Here is a 15,406-nt window from a genome sequence, read left to right on the forward strand (position 1 = left end):
CTTGTCTCTCAGATCGTTCACAGCTTTGTGGAAGTTACCTGTGGCGCTGATGTTTAGGCTAAGGTATGTATAGTTTTTTGTGTGCTCTAGGGCAACAGTGTCTAGATGGAATTTGTATTTGTGGTCCTGGTGACTGGACCTTTTTTGGAACACCATTATTTTGGTCTTACTGAGATCTCTCTCTCTCTCTCTCTCGCTCTGTGGTTTGTGTGTGTGTGTGTGCGTGTGCGTGTGGTCCCCCTCTAAATACTACTACGTCACCAAGTTAATTAAATGTACTTATTGTAAAGCGACACCACCACATTGTGCTAGTGTGAATGCCTTGGAACAGTGGGACTACGAGAGGTCGTTTGTTGGCTAACACTCTTCCCGAAACCCATCCGTTGACCCTTAGCTACCAATTACACATTTCCAGAGTAATTCCAGAGAGAGCTGGCGTTTCCCTCTATTGTATATATGTGTAACCCTGACTGCTCCCTATGACACTGATGCTCTTATATACCAGGGATTCAGAGTTGAGAGCAGAAATACTTTCCTCCAGTGCTGACTGAGGTCAGAGAGAGGGGAAGAGCTGAGGAATACAGCAGACCACTGAAACTAAAGTGGGCTTCCTAGTGTCAACCAGTGAGGAGGAGGAGGAACCACTGTGTTAGTTTAATGTCTGTTAGGGAAATGTGTGTTAGGTTAATGTGTGTTAGGTTAATGTGTGTTAGGTTAATGTGTGTTAGGTTAATGTGTGTTAGGTTAATGTGTGTTAGGTTAATGTGTGTTGGGTTAATGTGTGTTGGGTTAATGTGTGTTGGGTTAATGTGTGTTAGGTTAATGTGTGTTGGGTTAATGTGTGTTGGGTTAATGTGTGTTAGGTTAATGTGTGTTAGGTTAATGTGTGTTGGGTTAATGTGTGTTGGGTTAATGTGTGTTAGGTTAATGTGTGTTAGGTGAATGTGTGTTAGGTGAATGTGTGTTGGGTTAATGTGTGTTGGGTTAATGTGTGTTGGGTTAATGTGTTTTAGTTAATGTGTGTTGGGTTAATGTGTGTTGGGTTAATGTGTGTTGGGTTAATGTGTTTTAGTTAATGTGTGTTGGGTTAATGTGTGTTAGGTTAATGTGTGTTGGGTTAATGTGTGTTAGGTTAATGTGTGTTGGGTGAATGTGTGTTAGGTTAATGTGTGTTGGGTTAATGTGTGTTGGGTTAATGTGTGTTGGGTTAATGTGTGTTGGGTTAATGTGTGTTGGGTTAATGTGTGTTGGGTTAATGTGTGTTGGGTTAATGTGTGTTGGGTTAATGTGTGTTAGGTTAATGTGTGTTAGGTTAATGTGTGTTGGGTTAATGTGTGTTGGGTTAATGTGTTTTAGTTAATGTGTGTTGGGTTAATGTGTGTTGGGTTAATGTGTGTTGGGTAAATGTGTGTTGGGTTAATGTGTTTTAGTTAATGTGTGTTGGGTTAATGTGTGTTGGGTTAATGTGTGTTGGGTTAATGTGTGTTGGGTTAATGTGTGTTGGGTTAATGTGTGTTAGGTGAATGTGTGTTAGGTTAATGTGTGTTGGGTTAATGTGTGTTGGGTTAATGTGTTTTAGTTAATGTGTGTTGGGTTAATGTGTGTTGGGTTAATGTGTGTTGGGTTAATGTGTTTTAGTTAATGTGTGTTGGGTTAATGTGTGTTGGGTTAATGTGTGTTGGGTTAATGTGTGTTGGGTTAATGTGTGTTAGGTGAATGTGTGTTAGGTTAATGTGTGTTGGGTTAATGTGTGTTGGGTTAATGTGTTTTAGTTAATGTGTGTTGGGTTAATGTGTGTTGGGTTAATGTGTGTTGGGTTAATGTGTTTTAGTTCATGTGTGTTGGGTTAATGTGTGTTAGGTTAATGTGTGTTAGGTTAATGTGTGTTGGGTTCATGTGTGTTGGGTTCATGTGTGTTGGGTTAATGTGTGTTGGGTTAATGTGTGTTGGGTTAATGTGTGTTGGGTTAATGTGTGTTGGGTTAATGTGTGTTGGGTTAATGTGTGTTAGGTTAATGTGTGTTGGGTTAATGTGTGTTGGGTTAATGTGTGTTGGGTTAATGTGTGTTAGGTGAATGTGTGTTAGGTGAATGTGTGTTGGGTTAATGTGTGTTGGGTTAATGTGTGTTGGGTTAATGTGTTTTAGTTAATGTGTGTTGGGTTAATGTGTGTTGGGTTAATGTGTGTTGGGTTAATGTGTGTTGGGTTAATGTGTGTTGGGTGAATGTGTGTTAGGTTAATGTCTGTTAGGTTAATGTGTGTTAGGTTAATGTGTGTTAGGTTAATGTGTGTTAGGTTAATGTGTGTTAGGTTAATGTGTGTTGGGTTAATGTGTGTTAGGTTAATGTGTGTTAGGTTAATGTGTGTTAGGTTAATGTGTGTTAGGTTAATGTGTGTTAGGTTAATGTGTGTTAGGTTAATGTGTGTTGGGTTAATGGGTGTTGGGTTAATGTGTGTTGGGTTAATGTGTGTTGGGTTAATGTGTGTTAGGTTAATGTGTGTTAGGTTAATGTGTGTTAGGTTAATGTGTGTTGGGTTAATGTGTGTTGGGTTAATGTGTTTTAGTTAATGTGTGTTGGGTTAATGTGTGTTGGGTTAATGTGTGTTGGGTAAATGTGTGTTGGGTTAATGTGTTTTAGTTAATGTGTGTTGAGTTAATGTGTGTTGGGTTAATGTGTGTTGGGTTAATGTGTGTTGGGTTAATGTGTGTTGGGTTAATGTGTGTTGGGTTAATGTGTGTTAGGTTAATGTGTGTTAGGTTAATGTGTGTTGGGTTAATGTGTGTTGGGTTAATGTGTGTTGGGTTAATGTGTTTTAGTTAATGTGTGTTGGGTTAATGTGTGTTAGGTTAATGTGTGTTAGGTTAATGTGTGTTGGGTTAATGTGTGTTAGGTTAATGTGTGTTAGGTTAATGTGTGTTGGGTTAATGTGTGTTAGGTTAATGTGTGTTAGGTTAATGTGTGTTAGGTTATTGTGTGTTAGGTTAATGTGTGTTAGGTTAATGTGTACTAGGTGAATGTGTGTTAGGTAAATGTGTACTAGGTGAATGTGTGTTAGGTAAATGTGTACTAGGTGAATGTGTGTTAGGTTAATGTGTACTAGGTGAATGTGTGTTAGGTAAATGTGTGTTAGGTTAATGTGTGTAGGTAAATGTGTGTTGGATTCATGTGTGTTGGGTTAATGTGTGTTGGGTAAATGTGTGTCGTCATCTCCACCAGCACTACACGGCTTATTCAAATAACCAACTCATCATCAAGCTTTGATGATTTGAATCAGCTGTGTAGTGCCAGGGCTAAAACCAAAATGTGCACACAGAGGGGGCCCCAGGACCGAGTTTGGGAAACCCTGTAATAGGTAACTGTGTGTTAGGTAAATACACATCTGATGAGATCCTATGACCAGCTCAGAGATGTAGGCTGGTGATAAAAAGGTTGCCCTCTCCTTTTCATTTCCCTCTCCTTTCTCCTCTACTCTCTACTCTTCTCTTCTTCTCCTCTCCTATCTTCTCTTCAACTCCTCTCCTCTCCTCTCATCTCCTCAGCTCTCCTCTCATCTTCTTCTCTCCCACTCCTGTCCTCTCATCTTCTTCTCTCCCACTCCTGTCCTCTCCTCTCTTCTCTCCCACTCCTCTCCTCTCCTCTCTTCTCTCCCACTCCTCTCCTCTCCTCTCCTCTCTTCTCTCCCACTCCTCTCCTCTCCTCTCCTCTCTTCTCTCCTCTCCTCTCCTCTCCTCTCCTCTCCTCTCCTCTCCTCTCCTCTCCTCTCCTCTCCTCTCCTCTCCTCAGCTCTCCTCTCCTCTCCTCAGCTCTCCTCTCATCTACTTCTCTCCTCAGCTCTCCTCTCATCCTCTCCTCTCATCCTCTCCCTCTCCTCTCATCCTCTCCTCTCCTCTCCTCTCCTCTCCTCTCCTCTCCTCTCCTCTCCTCTCCTCTCCTCTCCTCTCCTCTCCTCTCCTCTCCTCTCCTCTCCTCTCCTCTCCTCTCCTCTCCTCTCCTCTCCTCAGCTCTCCTCAGCTCTCCTCTCCTACTCCTCTCCTCCTCCTCTCCTCTCCTCTCCTCTCCTCTCCTCTCCTCTCCTCTCCTCAGCTCTCCTCAGCTCTCCTCTCATCTACTTCTCTCCCTCTCCTCTCCTCTCCTCTCATCTACTTCTCTCCTCTCATCTACTCCTCTCCCTCTCATCTACTCCTCTCCTCTCCTCTCCTCTCCTCTCCTCTCCTCTCCTCTCCTCTCCTCTCCTCTCCTCTCCTCTCCTCTCCTCTCCTCTCTCCCACTCCTCTCCTCTCCTCCTCTCCTCAGCTCTCCTCTCATCTACTCCTCTACTCTCTTCTCTCCCACTCCTCTCTTCTCCTCAGCTCTCCTCTCATCTACTCCTCTCCTCTCCTCACCAATCACGTCAAAGCTATCCCAGAGACTGCGTCTGGAGCTACAGTAAGTGTGACTTAAATCTAACCAGGGTGCATTTGGCCTGACCTGGCCGCACCACACTGACTCAATTACAGGCACAATGGGATGCTCTCACTCACAACAACCACGGATAGGACATCTCCTATTGGCTAACCAAATAAATATTCCACCATCACTTCCACTCTCTAAAGCATTAGTACTGCTGTCTCTGTAATTCTATAATAGGAACAATAAAGTCCCTCCTCCTCCTCTGACATTTTGGGATGAAGCTGGATGCATTTCAGGGACACCATGTCACACACTCTCCTGTTTTTAGTCCCCTGTCACCAGCTTTCTGTCTCATTGTCTAACCCTTATAAACCAGAACATCCAACCTCCTGTCTGCCCCCCCTCTCTCACTCTCTCTCTCACACACAGACTCAAACTCTCTCACTCCCTCTTCTCTTATTTTATCTCTCCCCCTCCTCCTCTCTCTGTCTCTTTGCCTGTTGGATTTGTGATTCTAAAAAACCTCAAGCTGTGTAGCTTCCCTCTACCCACGTACATGGGTATAAAGTATGTACTGTGTGTACAGTAGGGGAGAGTGGGGTAAGTTGAACCAAAGCGGTAAGTTGAGCCACCCTTGTTTCTAGGAAACCATAAACAACATGTATCATTTGACCAAATATTTAGGAAGAGGTCATCATTTCATGGAGTCTGTATAAGAAGAAACCACATGAAAAAAGTGATAAGCAAGTGATAAGCAAGTTAAGTCCCCAAAAATTATTTTCACCAATTCAAATTTATTGTGTTAAAGGTTTAGTGATATTTGTATTTAAACCAAAGTAGATATTTTGAAGATATACCTCAGTTGGTGGTCTCTATAAGCTTCAATATGAGGTCCTAAACCTAGCATGAAAGTGCATCCTCGTAGCTGGTTGGGCTAATATAGTCAAAATGTTTGCCTCGCGGTAAGTTGAGCTAATGGTTGAGCCAATGGCAAGTCGAGCAAATTGAAGTGTTTTCTTCCCAGGCGTAATGCAAAGACATTATCGCTGGGATGAGGTACTGTAACAACAGGGCCTGGCCTATGTTAATATTGTTTTATAAAAAGTAGAATGTTTTTTGTTCAGTGTTAAGCCTGTGTTAAAATAGTCTTAAGATTATTAAAAGACAGTAAAGTGATTGTGATTGTGTTTGGAAAATAAAGATATACATGGTTTTAAAATGGTTGTGGTAATATTTCATTCAGTACAGACATTTGTAGGCAGCTTAACTTACCGTCCCACAGCTCAACTTACCCCAGGTTGTGCCAAGACCACTTTTTTCAGGCAACACATGTTTTCAAAACTAACGTTTACATGAATTCTGATTATTCCCAGGGATACACAACATCCTAAAATATATGTAGATATCTTTGTTAGAAAGAATCCTATATTTCTCTTGACGGAGTGATGCTGAACATTCAAAAATGGCTCAACTTACCCCATTCTCCCCTAAACAAATGTATGTGTACAGTTTGTGTGTAAAGATGCTACAAGTGCATATAAGTCAACTGCATCCTAAATAACACAGGGTCCATCCATCCACAGATTGATCAGTCAGTCAGTCAGTCAGTCTGTCTGGCTGTCTGTCAGCAGCAAACAATGACAGCTGTAGTCCACGTCTGGGTGACGTTTGCATTCACCGACTCATGTCTACTGGGTACATACAGTAGAGTACAGTATGGCTCAACAACGTCCACTGAAACAGAGTAAGCCACTGAGGTGGGAGACACTGCAGTGCTTTCCATGTTCTCTGCCTCCAGGGGGTGTGTTCTAATAGTGTCCTTACGTCAACCTCCGTGAAAATATCACAGCTGTCCACGAGCTTTATGGAGTTGATCCCACGTCTGAACGGTCAAGGGGTCAAGCATAACTATTTTGGGGTCACCTCTGACACTACAGTACATCACACTGCCCAGACAAGCCAGAGCTTCTGTAACATGCCTCCTGATGTATAGGCTGATAACTGTTGCAAATACCAATCAACATCACAGAAGTATGAACAGAGAGAGACTTACCGGAGTTTCTACATGCTTCAACGGCAGCTGAGGAGTCGCCGGCTGAAGGGAGAGAGAGATGGAGATCAGGTGAGTATATACCATTCTTTGTTTCTCCTTTATCAATCCATGCAGGTTCATCTGATTCAATCACTTTGTCAAGAGAGACGAGGTCCAGACCTGGTTGTGCTACTCACCCGTGAATTAAGTGAAGCAACTGACCTCTGTCACATCGAATGGTAGAACAGAGACAGGGAAAAAGAGAAAGAGAGGAAGGGAGAGAGATAGAAAGAGAGGAAGGGAGAGAGATAGAAAGAGAGGAAGGGAGAGAGATAGAAAGAGAGGAAGGGAGAGAGGAAGGGAGAGAGATAGAAAGAGAGGAAGGGAGAGAGATAGAAAGAGAGGAAGGGAGAGAGATAGAAAGAGAGGAAGGGAGAGAGATAGAAAGAGAGGAAGGGAGAGAGATAGAAAGAGAGGAAGGGAGAGAGGAAGGGAGAGAGATAGAAAGAGAGGAAGGGAGAGAGGAAGGGAGAGAGATAGAAAGAGAGGAAGGGAGAGAGATAGAAAGAGAGGAAGGAGAGATAGAAAGAGAGGAAGGGGAGAGATAGAAAGAAGAGAGAAGGGAGGAGAGATAGAAAGAGAGGAAGGGAGAGAGATAGAAAGAGAGGAAGGGAGAGAGATAGAAAGAGAGGAAGGGAGAGAGATAGAAAGAGAGGAAGGAGAAAGAGAGAGACAGAAAGAGAGGAAGGGAGAGAGATAGAAAGAGAGGAGAGGATAGAAAGAGAGGAAGAGAGAAAAAGAGAGGGAGAGAGACAGAAAGAGAAGGGAGAGAGAGAAAGAGAGAAGGGAGAGAGATAGAAAGAGAGGAAGGGAGAGAGATAGAAAGAGAGGAAGGGAGAGAGATAGAAAAGAGAGGAAGGAAAGAGAGAGACAGAAAGAGGAAGGGAGAGAGATAGAAAGAGAGGAAGGGAGAGAGATAGAAAGAGAGGAAGGGAGAGAGAGAAAGAGAGGAAGGGAGAGAGATAGAAAGAGAGGAAGGGAGAGAGAGAAAGAGAGAAAGGGAGAGAGACAGAAAGAGAGGAAGGGAGAGAGAGAAAAAGAGAAAGGGAGAGAGATAGAAAGAGAGGAAGGGAGAGAGATAGAAAGAGAGGAAGGGAGAGAGATAGAAAGAGAGGAAGGGAGAGAGATAGAAAGAGAGGAAGGGAGAGAGACAGAAAGAGAGAAAGGGAGAGAGACAGAAAGAGAGGAAGGGAGAGAGACAGAAAGAGAGAGAAGGAGAGGAGAGAGATAGAAAGAGAGGAAGGGAGAGAGAAAGAGAAAGGGAGAGAGAAGAAAAAGAGAAGGGAGAGAGACAGAAAGAGAGGAAGGGAGAGAGAAAGAAAGAGAGAGAAGGAGAGAGATAGAAAGAGAGGAAGGGAGAGAGACAGAAAGAGAGAAAGGGAGAGAGACAGAAAGAGAGGAAGGGAGAGAGACAGAAAGAGAGGAAGGGAGAGAGATAGAAAGAGAGGAAGGGAGAGAGATAGAAAGAGAGGAAGGGAGAGAGATAGAAAGAGAGGAAGGGAGAGAGATAGAAAGAGAGGAAGGGAGAGAGACAGAAAGAGAGGAAGGGAGAGAGATAGAAAGAGAGGAAGGGAGAGAGATAGAAAGAGAGGAAGGGAGAGAGATAGAAAGAGAGGAAGGGAGAGAGATAGAAAAAGAGGAAGGGAGAGAGACAGAAAGAGGAAGGGAGAGAGATAGAAAGAGAGGAAGGGAGAGAGAGAAAGAGAGGAAGGGAGAGAGAGAAAGAGAGGAAGGGAGAGAGATAGAAAGAGAGGAAGGGAGAGAGATAGAAAGAGAGGAAGGGAGAGAGATAGAAAGAGAGGAAGGGAGAGAGAGAAAAAGAGAAAGGGAGAGAGACAGAAAGAGAGGAAGGGAGAGAGAGAAAAAGAGAAAGGGAGAGAGACAGAAAGAGAGGAAGGGAGAGAGATAGAAAGAGAGGAAGGGAGAGAGATAGAAAGAGAGGAAGGGAGAGAGATAGAAAGAGAGGAAGGGAGAGAGACAGAAAGAGAGAAAGGGAGAGAGACAGAAAGAGAGGAAGGGAGAGAGACAGAAAGAGAGGAAGGGAGAGAGATAGAAAGAGAGGAAGGGAGAGAGATAGAAAGAGAGGAAGGGAGAGAGATAGAAAGAGAGGAAGGGAGAGAGACAGAAAGAGATGAAGGGAGAGAGATAGAAAGAGAGGAAGGGAGAGAGATAGAAAGAGAGGAATAGAAAGAGAGGAGAGAGAGATAGAAAGAGAGGAAGGGAGAGAGACAGAAAGAGAGGAAGGGAGAGAGACAGAAAGAGAGGAAGGGAGAGAGATAGAAAGAGAGGAAGGGAGAGAGACAGAAAGAGATGAAGGGAGAGAGATAGAAAGAGAGGAAGGGAGAGAGACAGAAAGAGAGGAAGGGAGAGAGATAGAAAGAGAGGAAGGGAGAGAGACAGAAAGAGAGGAAGGGAGAGAGACAGAAAGAGAGGAAGGGAGAGAGACAGAAAGAGAGGAAGGGAGAAAAGAAAAGCAGCTGTGAAGGTTCTTTTATAGAACTCTCTCCTCCCTGAACACTGTTAATGATCCACCTGAGACACACTGCCATTCCATTAACCCTGAGAGGAGAACATGAGGGCCTTGGGCCTGCTCACACACACACACACACACACACACACACACACACACACACACACACACACACACACACACACACACACACACACACACACACACACACACACACACACACACACACACACACACACACACACACACACACACACACACACACACACACACACACACACAGACATGCACACATGCATGCATGCACACACTCACTGCTAACACATACATAATTTGCTGTGTAATTTGCTGTGTGTGTGCATCAGTTTAAGTGTGTGTGTGTGTGTGTGTGTGTGTGTGTGTGTGTGTGTGTGTGTGTGTGTGTGTGTGTGTGTGTGTGTGTGTGTGTGTGTGTGTGTGTGTGTGTGTGTGTGTGTGTGTGTGTGTGTGTGTGTGTGTGTGTGCGCAGAAGCATCAGTAAACAGTGTGTGTGTAGATGCATTAGTAAACAGTGTGTGTGTAGATGCATCAGTAAACAGTGTGTGTAGATGCATCAGTAAACAGTGTGTGTGTAGATGCATCAGTAAACAGTGTGTGTGTAGATGCATCAGTAAACAGTGTGTGTAGATGCATCAGTAAACAGTGTGTGTAGATGCATCAGTAAACAGTGTGTGTGTAGATGCATCAGTAAACAGTGTGTGTGTAGATGCATCAGTAAACAGTGTGTGTGTAGATGCATCAGTAAACAGTGTGTGTGTAGATGCATCATTAAACAGTGTGTTGAAGTCAATATTGAAACAGGGAGATTGATAGCCGTTAACTCTCCATCAGTCTAACATGCTCCTCATAGGAGTGGGCATCAGGACATGATGATGAAAACATAAAAACCCACTCCAAACCATTGAAATGAGCAGGTTTATTGAGTGTTTACATCTGTATCATGTCTTATGGTGTCCCACTCTCATAGCTACAGAACTATCTTTAGGGAAAGCATGCTACCATGCTAAAAAGGCACGGGAGGGAAAAAATGCAGAAGGCTCAAAATAAACATCTGTAGCACTGTTTTAAAAGCCATGGGAGTCAAAACAGACACAGTCCACAGGGAATCAGCACAAATGTGTGGATGTGGACTGTTTGGATTAGTAGAACATTCAGTCGTGACCAGGGGTTGGGGTCAATTCCTTTTCAAGTCAGTCAATTCAGAAAGTCAACAGAAATGCCAGTTCTAATTCCCAACGCTTCTCTGGGAGACCAACATGGAATTAGAATTTGTACATTTCAGTTTACTTCCTGCACTGAAATGGAATTGACCCCCTCACCATGGCACTCAAAGTGGCTTAATGCAGAAACGGTTTGTCATGAAGTCAAAGCACCAGACTATTTTTTGCCTCCCTGACGCAAGACAAGGTGCTGTGGACTAGAGCACCCTCTAGGGGACAAAAAATAGCATTACACCGCTTTTTATTTCTCTCATCTCACCCAAGGAGGATCAGTGGACGGCTAAAGGAGGGAGGGAAGGAAGGAAGGACAGAGGGAAGGAAGCCATTCAAGACATTTCAAGACTATACGGACATAGCCCCTAGAATAGTTCAAAAACTTCAGAGTTGAACATGAACTTCTGACCCTGTGAGTGATTATTCTCAGAACAATCCCAGTACGTCACATAGACGTGTGTGAGGAGAACCTGGGGTCACAACTCTGTTTGGTGTACCTTCACACATCATACGTTCATAACACACACACACACACACACACACACTTTAACCGACGGATGGGGGTATTCCATTACTATAGACTGTCAGAAGAATAACACACATGCTGAGAAACCACTCTGTTAGTGACCCTGTGTAGAGATTACCCCCTAACCAACCACTCTGTATGCGACCCTGTGTAGAGATGACCCCCTAACCAACCCCTCTGTATGTGACCCTGTGTAGAGATTACCCCCTAACCAACCACTCTGTATGCGACCCTGTGTAGAGATGACCCCCTAACCAACCCTTCTGTATGTGACCCTGTGTAGAGATTACCCCCTAACCAACCACTCTGTATGTGACCCTGTGTAGAGATTACCCCCTAACCATCCCCTCTGTATGTGACCCTGTGTAGAGATTACCCCCAACCAACCCCTCTGTATGTGACCCTGTGTAGAGATTACCCCCCTAACCAACCACTCTGTATGTGACCCTGTGTAGAGATTACCCCCTAACCAACCACTCTGTATGTGACCCTGTGTAGAGATTACCCCCCTAACCAACCACTCTGTATGTGACCCTGTGTAGAGATTACCCCCCAACCAACCACTCTGTATGTGACCCTGTGTAAAGATTACCCCATAACCAACCACTCTGTATGTGACCCTGTGTAGAGATTACCCCCTAACCAACCACACTGTATGTGACCCTGTGTAGAGATTACCCCCTAACCAACCACTCTGTATGTGACTCTGTGTAGAGATTACCCCTAACCAACCCCTCTGTATGTGACCCTGTGTAGAGATTACCCCTAACCAACCACTCTGTATGTGACCCTGTGTAGAGATTACCCCCAAACCAACCACTCTGTATGTGACCCTGTGTAGAGATTACCCCCAAACCAACCACTCTGTATGTGACCCTGTGTAGAGATTACCCCCTAACCAACCACTCTGTATGTGACCCTATTTAGAGATTACCCCCTAACCAACAACTCTGTATGTGACCCTGTTTAGAGATTACCCCTAACCAACCACTCTGTATGTGACCCTGTTTAGAGATTACCCCTAACCAACAACTCTGTATGTGACCCTGTTTAGAGATTACCCCTAACCAACCACTCTGTATGTGACCCTGTTTAGAGATTACCCCTAACCAACCACTCTGTATGTGACCCTGTTTAGAGATTACCCCCTAACCAACCACTCTGTATGTGACCCTGTTTAGAGATTACCCCCTAACCAACCACTCTGTATGTGACCCTGTTTAGAGATTACCCCCTAACCAACCACTCTGTATGTGACCCTGTTTAGAGATTACCCCCCTAACCAACCACTCAAATGATGGTGATCTTAACCACTAGCCAATAGACAGATCTAATCATAAAGACAGCATATCATTATGGAACTCTTGGCCCTGAATGTAGTTAAAGGCCAGAGCCAGTCAAGTTAGAAAGGCCATACATAGCTTTAGGAATTGAAAAGGCCCAATATGTTGCCCATCTTTATACAGCAGTTTGAATGATTACAGTATGTGGGAATGGCTATTTTACTGTCAGACAGGTACTAACAGACAGACAGACAGACAGACAGACAGACAGACAGACAGACAGACAGACAGACAGACAGACAGACAGACAGACAGACAGACAGACAGACAGACAGACAGACAGACAGACAGACAGACAGACAGACAGACAGACAGACAGACAGACAGACAGACAGACAGACAGACAGACAGACAGACAGACAGACAGACAGACAGACAGACAGACAGACAGACAGACAGACAGACAGACAGACAGACAGACAGACAGACAGACAGACAGACAGACAGACAGACAGACAGACAGACAGACAGACAGACAGACAGACAGACAGACAGACAGACAGACAGACAGACAGACAGACAGACAGACAGACAGACAGACAGACAGACAGACAGACAGACAGACAGACAGACAGACAGACAGACAGACAGGTACTAACATACAGACAGAGAGAGACAGGCAGACAGGTACTAACATACAGACAGACAAAGACAGGCAGAGAGGCTGCAGTGACAGACCATGTCTGTCTGTACCAAAAAGGGGTAGGGTGAAGTTAGACCTTAGACACTGATCTATGGTCAGTTTAGCATAAAGGTTAGGATACACACACACACACACACACTGTGTACACACCGGCTTGGTAGGTGATCCGGTAGGTGCCACACATGCATCTGCAAGGACCTGTAGAGACAGAGAGAGAGGATCAGGTTAGGACACGAATCTCAGAATCATCTATCTATCTATCTATCTATCTATCTATCTATCTATCTATCTATCTATCTATATGAGGCATTTTGGGCAGGAGGTTGAGGGAAAGAGAGAGTGAGGGAGAGAGAGAGAGAGAGAGAGAGAGAGAGAGAGAGAGAGAGAGAGAGAGAGAGAGAGAGAGAGAGAGAGAGAGAGAGAGAGAGAGAGAGAGAGAGAGAGAGAGAGAGAGAGAGAGAGAGGATTGACATGTCTCTTGAATAGTACAGTATTTGACAAATCACTCAGGACCTCACAGAAATAGTCTAAGAGAATAAGAAAATTAGAGAATACAAGTAAACCGTTGGGAAAATACTGTCTGGTGGATGAACTACCTTCACCCCTTCCTCACACAACTATGACTATCATGTGGTCTAGATTTGATCAAACCTGCAACACAATTCTGATGACATTGATATCAAACAGTAAGAACAAGGAGGAGCATACCGATGCCATATCAAGGAGATTGAATTGAGTACTGACTATATAATGGTATGTGTGTAATTGAGTACTGACTATATAATGGCTGTGTACAGGCACAGTAAGCTGTTCTGACAGCTGATGCTTAAAGTTAGAGAGGGAGATATAAGTCTCCAGCTTCAGTGATTTTTGCAATTCGTTCCAGTAATTAGCAGCAGAGAACTGGAACGAAAGGCGGCCAAAGAAAGTGTTGGCTTTGGGGATGACCAGTGAAATATACCTGCTGGAGCGCTTGCTACGGGTGGGTATTGCTATGGTGACCAGTGAGCTGAGATAAGGCGGGGCTTTACCTAGCAAAGACTTATAGATGACCTGGAGCCAGTGTGTTTACTATATAATGGGTACATACGTAATTGAGTACTGACTATATAATGGTATGTGGGTAACTGAGTAGAGACTATTTAATGGTATGTGCGTAATTGAGTACTGACTATATAATGGTATGTGTGTAATTGAGTACTGACTATATAATGGTATGTGCGTAATTGAGCACTGACTATATAATGGTATGTGTGTAATTGAGTATTGACTATATAATGGTATGTGCGTAATTGAGTACTGACTATATAATGGTATATGTGTAATTGAGTACTGACTATTAAATGGTATGTGCGTAATTGAGCACTGACTATATAATGGTATGTGCGTAATTGAGCATTGACTATATAATGGTATGTGTGTAATTGAGTACTGACTATATAATGGTATGTGTGTAATTGAGTACTGACTATATAATGGTATGTGTGTAATTGAGTATTGACTATATAATGGTATGTGTGTAATTGAGTACTGACTATATAATGGTATGTGTGTAATTGAGTACAGACTATATAATGGCATGTGTGTAATTGAGTACTGACTATATAATGGTATATGTGTAATTGAGTACTGACTATATAATGGTATGTGCGTAATTGAGTACAGAATATACAATGGTATGTGTGTAATTGAGTACTGACTATATAATGGTATGTGCATAATTGAGTACTGACTATATAATGGTATGTGTGTAATTGAGTACTGACTATATAATGGTATGTGCGTAATTGAGTACAGAATATACAATGGTATGTGTGTAATTGAGTACTGACTATATAATGGTATGTGCATAATTGAGTACTGACTACATAATGGTATGTGTGTAATTGAGTACAGGCATTATAATTCCGTTAGGAAAATCCTTGGTTCATAGACTAGTTAAATTGCTCAATGACTCCATCACTGTATGAGCCACATGCACTAATCCATACTATATCCCCCCATCCTACACACACACACACACACACACACACACACACACACACACACACACACACACACACACACACACACACACACACACACACACACACACACAGTGCAGTCAGGGGTTATAATGTCAGTGAGTACAGCTGAGAGAGAGAGAGAGCCATTGGTTTCAAAGTCAGTGTATCTGCCGCAGGTCCTAATGAAGCTCCGGCTGGAATAATAGGATTAGTGGTCTTCACTGCAGAACCGAAACACATCACACACCATCACACACCATCACATGCAGGGAATAAACAGAACATACAAAGAGAGGGAGGGAGGGAATGAAGGAGGGAAGAAACATAACAGACAAAGAGAGGGAGGGAGGGAGGGAGGGAGGGAGAAACATAACAGACAAAGAGAGGGAGGGAGGGAATGAAGGAGGGAAGAAACATAACAGACAAAGAGAGGGAGGGAGGGAGGGAGGGAGAAACATAACAGACAAAGAGAGGGAGGGAGGGAATGAAGGAGGGGAGAAACATAACAGACAAAGAGAGGGAGGGAGGGAATGAAGGAGGGAAGAAACATAACAGACAAAGAGAGGGAGGGAGGGAATGAAGGAGGGGAGAAACATAACAGACAAAGAGAGGGAGGGAGGGAATGAAGGAGGGGAGAAACATAACAGACAAAGAGAGGGAGGGAGGGAATGAAGGAGGGAGAA

At 43.7% G+C, this 15,406-nt stretch overlaps 1 protein-coding gene across 15 annotated transcripts in view; it reads right to left on the minus strand.

Annotated features, from left to right (window-relative positions):
* LOC124011440 (tensin-like) overlaps positions 1-15,406 on the minus strand; it is a 335,052-nt gene that overhangs the window by 65,899 nt on the left and 253,747 nt on the right. For 12 of the 15 annotated variants that reach the window (XM_046324825.1, XM_046324821.1, XM_046324823.1 and 9 more), the window contains exons 4-7: positions 12,868-12,915; positions 10,471-10,491; positions 6,620-6,646; positions 6,444-6,485 (exon numbers count right to left, since the gene is read on the minus strand). In XM_046324825.1, the coding sequence (XP_046180781.1) occupies positions 6,444-6,485; positions 6,620-6,646; positions 10,471-10,491; positions 12,868-12,915 (138 nt within the window). The remainder of the gene's footprint in view (positions 1-6,443; positions 6,486-6,619; positions 6,647-10,470; positions 10,492-12,867; positions 12,916-15,406) is intronic. The other 3 variants (XM_046324826.1, XM_046324831.1, XM_046324832.1) reach the window with 1 other exon arrangement.

This window comes from Oncorhynchus gorbuscha, linkage group LG23 (genome assembly GCF_021184085.1).
Source record: "Oncorhynchus gorbuscha isolate QuinsamMale2020 ecotype Even-year linkage group LG23, OgorEven_v1.0, whole genome shotgun sequence".
Taxonomy (NCBI): Eukaryota; Metazoa; Chordata; class Actinopteri; order Salmoniformes; family Salmonidae; genus Oncorhynchus; species Oncorhynchus gorbuscha.